The 9,740-nt window shown below is 49.2% G+C and overlaps 1 protein-coding gene across 14 annotated transcripts in view; it reads right to left on the reverse strand.

The window, feature by feature from the left end:
• MTSS1 (MTSS I-BAR domain containing 1) overlaps positions 1-9,500 on the reverse strand; it is a 161,682-nt gene extending 152,182 nt beyond the window's left edge. For 7 of the 14 annotated variants that reach the window (XM_025450507.3, XM_025450500.3, XM_025450504.3 and 4 more), the window contains exon 1: positions 8,911-9,500. In XM_025450507.3, coding sequence (XP_025306292.1) covers positions 8,911-8,982 — 72 coding nt within the window. In that variant the 5' untranslated portion in view covers positions 8,983-9,500. The remainder of the gene's footprint in view (positions 1-8,910) is intronic. The other 7 variants (XM_025450502.3, XM_025450493.3, XM_025450505.3 and 4 more) reach the window with 1 other exon arrangement.
• Between the last annotated feature and the right edge of the window lie 240 nt (positions 9,501-9,740).

Raw genomic sequence — 9,740 nt, forward strand, 5'->3', positions numbered from 1 at the left:
ACTCCAGGATGGGGAGCATGAGGCATCAGCAGGACACTCAGCTAGGGGCCAACCGCGAGGGGCTTGTAGGAAGATCTGGGGCCGGGACACCTGGGTGGCTCAGTGGTTGAGCGTCTACCTTCGGCTCAGGGCGTGATCCTGGAGTCCCAGGATCCAGTCCCATATCGGCCTCCCTGCATGGAGCCTGCTTCTCCTGTCTCTGCCTCCCTCTGTGTCTCTCATGAATAAGTAAATAAAATCTTAGAAAAAAAAAAAGGAGATCAGGTGCCAAGCTGCTGCAATAGGGCAGGCTAGTAGGCAAATGAGGCCACTTTTCCTGGGGGTCACTCCAGAAAAAGAGGGAAGAACTCAAAAGCATAGACAGAAAAAGATGACCCTTACAAAGCAGCACCTCTCCCCTTACCCTGGTGTAAACATCTCTGAAAAGATATTTTGTCTTTATTAAGCATTAAATGCCCTGAGGACCTAGCCCGGCACCCAGCCCTTCCTCTCCCTTTATATACAGTGGGTTTGCAAACAGAGAAATGCAAATAGGCCCAGCTGAGGCAGAGGAGGTTATAATGAACTCCAGAGTAATTGACTTAGCAAGAAAAAAAAAAAAAAACTCAACTTCTCCATTTCCTGCAACTTCACTGTAAACTCTAAACGCAGCTAGGTCAAGGGTGGGGTAGCATTTGCCCTAAGTGGTGGAAAGAATGACTACCCTGATTGGAACCATAACAGCAGCAAACATCCCAGCACCCTGGTGTGGAGCACTCACAAGCACAGTCTGATTTCTGAATACTCGAAAGTGGGTACTTTCTCAGACCCATGTACACAAGAGGAAAAGGAGGCTGAGCGATTAAGTAACTTGCCCACAGGACTGAAAACCAGATCCCTTTGATTCCAAGGTCAGCAGTAGCTCTGGAATTTCCACAGGAGGGGTTTGGAGACAACGAAGGAACCAGAAGGTGTGCAGGAAGCTCACTATCTTTACTTAGATGGTGTGTTATAAATCTACACTGTCCAAGACAGTAGTTTTAGTCACATATGGCTATCTACACAAAAGTGAATAAAACTTAAAAAGTTCCTTGGTCACACTCGTCACACTTCAAGTGCTCAACAGTCACATGTGACTAGTGGCTAACATCTTTGACAATTTCCATTATGGTAGAAAATCATATTGGACAGGGTCATTGTCCAAGATTTTAAATCGTTACGTATTCTAAAGATGTTTTTTCTATTATTTTTACATTCCAATTTATGTAATGTTTCACTACCAATTTATTTTTATTCTTAATCAAGGCAAAATACATATAACATGCAATCTATCATCTAGGCCATTCTGAAGTGTTCAGTTCAATAGCGTTTAGCATAGTCACGTTGTCTTACAAACATCTAAACATGCTCTTCCTCAGAGTTCAGTAAGGTTGAGAAAGTACTTTTGAGGGTGCTAAAATTGTGTATAACTCAGTGGTTCTCTGGCCACACGTTCAAATTACCTGGGGGTGCTTTAAAAATTTTGAATGCCCAGGATGTGCTCCGGAAACACTGAATCAGAGCCTCCAGGGAATAGGTCCAGGTATCTGCGTCTTAAAGGCTCGCAGGAAATCTGATGCTTATGTGCCTATAACCACGTGCATTCACCAGCCTAGAGCCTCCTCCTCTGGCCAGACCACTCCTCAGGCCCCCTAGAAACCCCTGTCCTGCCAGAGGTGGCAGGGAAGGGAGTCCCAAGCAAAACCTGCCATCCACCTCCAGGACTTCGGAGGCCACTCATGCTGAGCAAGCTAATATTTTACTTCTGCCCAAATTCTTGAAGAGGAAGAAAGCAAATGAAAAGACACACAGCTCAAAAGGCACTCGATTGATTTTTTTTTTAAACCCACTTAAACTAGACAGGAAAAGAAAAACCACTTAGAAACTATGACCAAAGGCCGTATATGCCAAGAATCAGCACAGGAAGGAGTTTTTTTTGGCGATCCCATCAACTTCTCCAAACATAGACCTGAAATGGCTCTACAGACTCAACCAAACTGGAGAGCTACCGGGACATAATTAAATACAGAAAGCTCTTTTACAAGAGAGTTCCAGGGCTGGACACAAAATGAGTTCAAGGTAAGGAGTTCCCTTAGAGGCGTCATCTGAACTTTGGGTGAACTTACTTAATTCATATAATTAGAGAGGGTTGCCAGGCTTGCATAGTCGCCCAGTCTCAGGGACTGATGGGCTCCCCAGACATAGAAACGTGGCCCTCTGGCCAGCCACGGAGAAGACTGCAGGCACTTTGTAGGGGGACAAGGACAGAGGCCAAGGGTGACAGGCCACAGCCTGGCCAGAAAGCTTCTGTTCTATCTCCACACCCAGAAGAAGAGGAAAGGAGAACTCCAGGTTTGTCTGTCAGAGAAGTCTGGTGAGTGGGAGGGAAGGAAGCCACAATATGTCAATAGATCATAAATTAAATGACTTCCACAAAAGTGACAGCCAGATGGGAGACGCCCACTGCACATCTCAGTTCAAATTCACACCTCCAGGCTGGCTCTGGGCTCAGGGCACAGAGATAAGAACCTGATTGCCTCTCTGAGCCTCCTGCAGAATTCTGGAAAGTGGAAGTCTGTATGCTGTCCTCTAGAGATAAAGCCATTCCCCTCTCTCTACCTTCAACATGTTCCAAAGAGCTCCAACTTTGGGATCAAATTGGCCAAGGTCTGAACCAATCCACCTCACCATGGCCCTGGATAAGGCTCTTCAAAGAGCCTCAGTTTTCTCATCTGTAAAGTGGGACAGAAAGGTGGAGGACGTGAACCAGAAGCACCAAGCACTTAGCACAATGCCCAGCACGTGGCAGGTTCTCATCAAGTCCCTTCCTGCCCCATGTTCACCATATGCAATGAACACCAAGCACCTACTATGTACAGGGGGCCCACAAGAGTATCTTAAATCTGGAAGCAGCCCAAGACACACAGACCAGGTCCTCCCTGGTCTAAGAGGTGAGAAACACTGACAATGGAAGGGCTGCTCTGGAACCTATGCTACGTGGGTTTGGGGGGTTTTGTGTGTGTCTGTGTGTCAGATACTCAGAGGGAACCTTGCACAGCCTCCCAACTAATTCAAGAAGAGAACCTCTGCAATCAAATACAATGGGCTTCCTTGATGCTCAGCCAATTAATTTACTCCATTTGTCTCTCCGGTTTGCTACTTAATAAGGCCATATCAGCAGCGCGATCTACAAATCTGAGTTAAACTGCTTAAGGCATCCATGAGTTCCCTCTAAGGAGCCCCAAATACTTCTCAGTCTGATGTCCTAGGCAGCTATGTCTGCCTTTGGCTTTTGTTTGGTTCCAGGAGAGGTATTTTCTTTGTTTTTGCAGAGGTGAGAGTTTAAGGGTGTGAGTGTCCTAAAGGCAGTTCCAAGAAGTAATGGAGACCTTAAAATTATCTCATTTTTCCATTCCCAGTCTGAGCACCTAAATAGTCTCCTGCAGATGGAATCTTGCCAGCTTTCACCTATCCCCAGGAAGATGGAAAAGCCTAGATGAAAATTGTAGATAAGGTGTCTAATAGATCAATAGTTTCAACCTTTTCATCCTCCAAACATTTTAACCACCTCAAATGAGCTGGCCATTATTGACAGATATCATTTTAGCTTTTTTTTCTTTTCCTGGATGCAAAAGTACAGTACAAACTACAAGAGGTCAGTAGCTGAGAAGCCCCTGTATACACAGAACATGCTTATACTAAAAAGTTGTTTGCTGTTTATCTGAAATTCAAATTTAAATGGAAATTCTGTATCTTTACGTGCTGCATCATAGCACTGAGCTCAGTGCTTGCAACCTCCCTGGTGCTCAATAACTAAGATCGAGTTAGGAGTACATGTTACTCACCTAAGAACTGACAGCTGAACCAGGCAAAATTCAAACTCAGCTCATCTTCCACGCAAACCATGACTTAGGATTGACCTTCTCTCTACATCTGGGGCATCCCTAACTGGAAACTCAGAACTTAAAGCTTCACACTGTCAAGCAACAAAGCCCTACCCAATTTGGTTAAATATGATGTGTACGGGACTTACCCAAAGAAACACTCAAGCCAAGACCAAAGAAAAATGATTTCTTTCTAGACCTGGATAAGATCCGCACCTAAAAAACCAGATGGATTGACCTAGAATAGGCCCTCAATCTCTGACCAGGCACCCATTCTGAGCAGTTCCCCACCGCCATTTTTATGACATGTTCACTTCACCTTCTTCTCCCACAGGCCCAAACTGAGGAAGCTGTAAAATCCTGGGCAAACACAGCCATTTGCTAAGAGAAAAACCAACATGGGGTCCATTTGTACTTTATAAGGGCTTGGTCTGTCCTGCCTCTGCATGTTACCATATACAGAGCTGCCCACCTCCCTCAGAGCACCTGGCCGCTTTCGGAGGCCTTCACTGGATTTTCGTTCTCTTCCTAGAGAAAAAAAAAAAAATTTTTTTTTTTTAAATTTTAAGAATCCAAGGGAAGTTCTTCAAGAACTGACTGTGGCCCTTCCTTCGTGGCCACCATACCGTACTTCACGTTACCTACTTGCGGCCCACGGGACAAGCAGCTCTCCAAGGGCAGGCCTTGTGGCTCTCTGGCTCCTCGCTGGCCAGCAAAAGACCTTCCACATAACAAGCCCTGGATAAACAGCGAGGGAGTGAGTCTGTCTGACAGAAACTCCAGAGCCAAAGCAGTAGCAAGGGGGAAAAACAACCCTGAAATCATTATCCGGCGCTGGACCCAATACGCACATTCTTGATCTAGGATAAGTGAGAGAAAATAGCATGTCATGCCTTCGAACCACAAAAGATTTCCATGGAATTCAAGAAGTCCCTTGACCAGCTCTAATTTTAGGGAGGACTTAGGAGAGAGGATACTGGTGCAAACGGAGGTGGGGAGCCAAGCAGAACTGAACAAGGCTCCTATTCTGCTCGGCACAGGTGCTGGTAACAGGACACCCCTCTCTCCAGCGAGAGGTGGGGTAGGGAATTCAAGGTGTGCTTGGGTGTTCTCACCCCCCAGCCCCATTACATAACCCCCAGCACGCTCCCGAACCTAGTACAAAGTTCTCCCTGCATCAGGCCCAATTCAGCTCCTCACATGCTGATTCTTGAGCAATAACAAGGCTGAGGAAAATATTTGGTTTTAGCATCCAACTTAAAAAAAAAAAAAAACTAAGTTAATTATTAAAAGAAGAAAGATATCCACAGTGACTTGCCCTTGAGTTTGGCCAGTGGCCTGGTCTTACAAGCTCCCCCAAACATCAACAAATTCTTTGCTGGTTCAATTACCTAAACATTAAAATAAATAAACTTTTTTTTTTAACTCCAAGTACCAAATCGCTGTGTTGTACATCTAAAACTAATTATAATGTGATATGTCCATTATATCTCAATTTAAAAAGAAGCAATGGCTCAAATCTGCTGTTTGCAGCATTTAGCCTGTTTTTCTTGGCACATGAATAGAAACTCCAAAAAAGATTCTAGAGCCTCTTTAATGTCTAACCACCATCAAACACCAGAGGCCAACTGGCCTTCCCACGCAGTCACTTCCAAGCTACTGTTCGTTCCCCCAGACAAACGGGCAATAGGCCCTAGCCTCCAACCACGTGAATCTCATCTCCCTTTAGCTTTGGGACCAGTGCACACCAGACAACTTGATTTATGTGGATGGGCGGAAAGGCAGCCAGTAAGCGATTCTGCACACCACCATCATTAGTGACCACCACCACAAGAGGGTGGAAGATGGGGGGGAAAAAAAACACAAGGTTTCCTCTCATCAAGGAATCAATAAGTTATTTAACAGCTGCTGCTGGATCCCAATGGAAGAAGAGTTAGGGTTTCTTCCGCACCCTTCCTGCCCCTCCCCCCGCCCCCCCCAAAGGAAAAACCCACACCCATACAGCAGAGGATTTAACCAGATGAAGGGTCACTAGAAAAAAGCAGAAAGATTCCTCTCCAGTGTCAGTGGAGGTTTTCAATATCTTGAGGTTTTTTGGTTTTGGAACATGTACGGTGTTAGGCTTTGAAATTACTTCATTTTTGTTTTGTTTTGTTTTCTTTCTTTCTTGGGTTTTTTTTTTTTTTTTTTCCTCCAAAGAGGAAATTGACTCCCTTCCTGTGCTGCTGTACGTTTGGGAGAATCAAATGCTACTAAAAAAAAAAAAAAAAAAAAAAAAAAAAAAAAAAATTCCTTACCCTTTCCTCACCCCACTCCAACATTATTTCTGGGAAAATAACCTAAAAATTTTCTCAAGATGGCCTTCCAAAATGGGTTTCCAACATTTACACTTGTCCTTCAAAGCAAACAGAAAGGAGACCAAAGACATCAGAAACCCATCATGGCAGTTCAAAGAAGAAAAAAAGGATAAACTGGTCATTAGAAAGCCAGCTGACTTCAGATATTGAACACTGACTTTTATTGGTGGTGACTTAATGAATTATGCATACTACATACTTCTTATTCTATATGCCCAATTTTTTTTAATTCCCTTTTAAAATATCACAGCCATCCAACCCACAAAGAAGTCTTTTAAAAAGAAAACTCCATTAAAATATTCAACAACTGAGTTCTGCATAAATATTCTTGGAAATCAATCTACCCGTCTTTTTCCTTATCTCTGCTCCCCAAAAGCCTGGAATCCTACAGACCTCAAGACAGGTTTTAGTCTTCCCCTCCAGTTTACTTCTCAAATCCTTGCCAAAATAAAACAAACAACCTTAAAATAAATGCCTTCCCACAGGATGTTGAACAAACTCTACTAAATTCAAAGGGAAAGAAGTGTCAGGAACCATAAACTAGAGATCCAGCACTGAGAGGGCATTAAATACATCTTTATTTTTAACTAGAATCTTGCAGAGGGAAAAACATGCCACCTCAGCACTCACAATCCCCCCCCCCCCAACTCCACCCTCCAGAATGCTCCAGGGCAGCCACGGGATCGCAGGTGGAAAACTTCTGAAGGGCTTTGGGTTCAAACCCATAAATGCAAAGAACCAAGACTGGATGGATTCTGGATTAAGGAACAAAGAGGGAGAGAAAAACAAAAATCCTAGATTTTTTTTTTTTTTTTTTTCTGGGACTGCAGTGGGCAGAAGAACTTTTAGGTCACTGGATCCTTGTTACTACTCAGGGACTGGAAACACCCATTTCGCTTCAAAAAAAATAAAAAACACACAAGCAGGTTTACCAACCCATCTCAAAATTCTTCCCCTGATGATCAAAATGCACGTGTGCCTCAAACCAAATGTTTGATTATAAGGCGTAGAGAATTTAAGTTAACAAAAAATACCCCAGAGTCCAAGGCGGGGACACCAATCTTTGTCTCAAAAGAGCACTTCAATAAGTCAATGTGGATTGAGGGCAAAGGAATGAAAGAGGCTGTCTTTGAACAGGGAATAATCCATCTAATTCCAAGTGGCTGGATTAGAGGCATTCCTGGACAAGCAGGGTCTAGCTGAAGATAACGCTCCACGAATGTCAATTTCTCACCTCCCTCCCTCCCCCCCCCCCCCAAAAAAAAGAGCACAGGCTCTGTAGGAGGGACAAGGCCAGCATGGAGGCACCTTGGAAAAGTTCACCCTTGGGGAGATGGCACTTGATTCTAAAAGGGGGAGGGGAGAGCAAGCGTGACAGCTGAGCATTCCTTCGCTAAGTCCATCTCCCAGTCCAAACCCTCTCTAAACCCCACACTTGATCAGACAAAAGCTCCTCCGAACGCCCAGGCAGCGGCTGAAGCGGGGCCGTCCACACCCACCGGCTGTACAGCTTTCCAAACCTGCCTACTCGTTTTGGAAGCCGAGCTTTTAATTAAACACCACCTCCCCGGATCTGTTGAGGCAAACTGGGGCTGGGTTAGAGCCAAAGAGAAGCTCCCTAAATACACATGAAAAAAAAAAAAATCCCCCCACCGCCCCCAATTCCCACCTCCAGCCAGCTCGGGAGGCTGGATCTATTTCCTTTGGGTGAGTAACACAGGGCCCTGATCTACCTCTATGCAGCAGAAAATCCACATCCTAGATCAGGTTATCCCCAGTCCCACCCTTTGCAGGAAAAAAAAAAAAAACCGGGTGTTGTTCCCCGCCCCGCAATACACACACACACACACACATACACACACAGGCGCGCGCACGCTTGCGCGCGCGCACACACACACACACGCACAGTATCTTCACGATCCGTCCAAGAGAAAACCTGGAGGCTGTGTGTGTTGGGTGGGTGGGGAATACAGTGGTTTAGGGGACCCCAATCTTGCCTTCAGACTGGGCGCCTCAGCCCGGTGGAGGAGGGTCCCCAGCAAGGCTGCTCTGGGAACTTCTGCTCCGCGCCCCCGGGGAGGGTTGAGGGAAGGCATGCACACCCTCAGCAGCTTGGAACTGCCCAATTAATGCCTAATTTGCTCAGATCCCCCCCAACTACCCCCCCCCGCCCGCCCGCCAGGTGGACCCGAAAGAAGCCAAGAAGGAGGGGAGAAGAGGGGGAGCCTCCCTCGCAGGCTCCCGGCCGGAGGGCCAGTTCCCGCGGCCACGCAGAGCCCCCACAGCCCTCCCGGCCACCGCGCCAGGCGCCCCCACCCCGGCCTCGGGGGAATCAGGTGTCGGCCCGGGCACCGGCCTCCACGGGTCGCAGACACTCGGTCCAGCGACAGACAATGGGCAACTTGGAGCCGGGGCCCCGCGCCCCGGGGAGGCGAGGTGGTGCCGCCCCCTGGGACAATGAGCGCGGAGAGGGCAGCGGGCACCTGGCGCCCCCGGGGATGCGGGCAGCGGCCCGGCAGAGCCCGGGCGGCGCCGCGGGGGCGCAGGTGACCCGGGGCCCGAGCGCTCCCGCAGGTGGCGGCGGCCGCGGCGCAGGCGGGGGCCCCGGCGAGGTCAGCGCGGCCACCGCAGCCGCGCCCCCGGCGTCCTACCTTCATGTCGCTGATGATGGTCTGGAAGAGGCCTCCGAGCGCGCTGCATTCCTTCTCTATCACAGCCTCCATTTTCCCGGCGCCGGCAGGCAGAGGACACTCCCGGGGCCGCCTGGACTGCGCGGGGCCGGGGCTCGCTCCCCCGCGAGCAATCCCACCTCCGACTCACAGCCGCCTCTGCCGAGAGGCCCGAGCGCCCGAGGCCGGCTCTTCTCCGCCCCCAGATAACAAACGATAATTTAAAAAAGCCAAGCCGCCCCGCAGGGTGATTCGCCTACATGCGGCGCTCGGCTTCTGGCCTCAAAAATGCCCGGAGAAGACTGACAATCAGGCCACCACGGGTGCCCGCGACGGAAACGGCAAAGCCCATCCTGAGGCAGAGAAAACCGCTCGCTGACCCGGGGCCAGCGCCATGGAAAAATGCAAGGTTTTCTGATTTAATGATATGGTCTGAAATTAAAAAAAAAAATCGCCCCGCAGCAGGACGCGTCCGCCCGCGGGGTCCGGAGCTGCTGCTCGCAGCCGCGGCCGCCGCCTCCTTTTCACTCCTGCGCGCCCGGCCCCGGCGCTCGCTCTGGCGCGGCTCCCGGGGACGTTCCGAGGGGCGCGCGCTCGGGGCCGTGCGTCCGCCGCGGGGGCGCGGGGAGGGCGCGGGGAGGGCGCGCGCTCGGGGCCGTGCGTCCGCCGCTCGCGGGCGGGGCGAGGGAGGAGGGAGCGGCGCGTGCCCGGGAGGAGGACCGCGGGCGGCGCGGCGAGGATTCCGCCCCCGCGGGAGCCGCCCCCTCCCCGGAGCGCGCGCCGGGCACCCCCTCCTGCCCCGGCCGCGGGTC

Source organism: Canis lupus, chromosome 13, assembly GCF_003254725.2.
Source record: "Canis lupus dingo isolate Sandy chromosome 13, ASM325472v2, whole genome shotgun sequence".
NCBI lineage: Eukaryota > Metazoa > Chordata > Mammalia > Carnivora > Canidae > Canis > Canis lupus.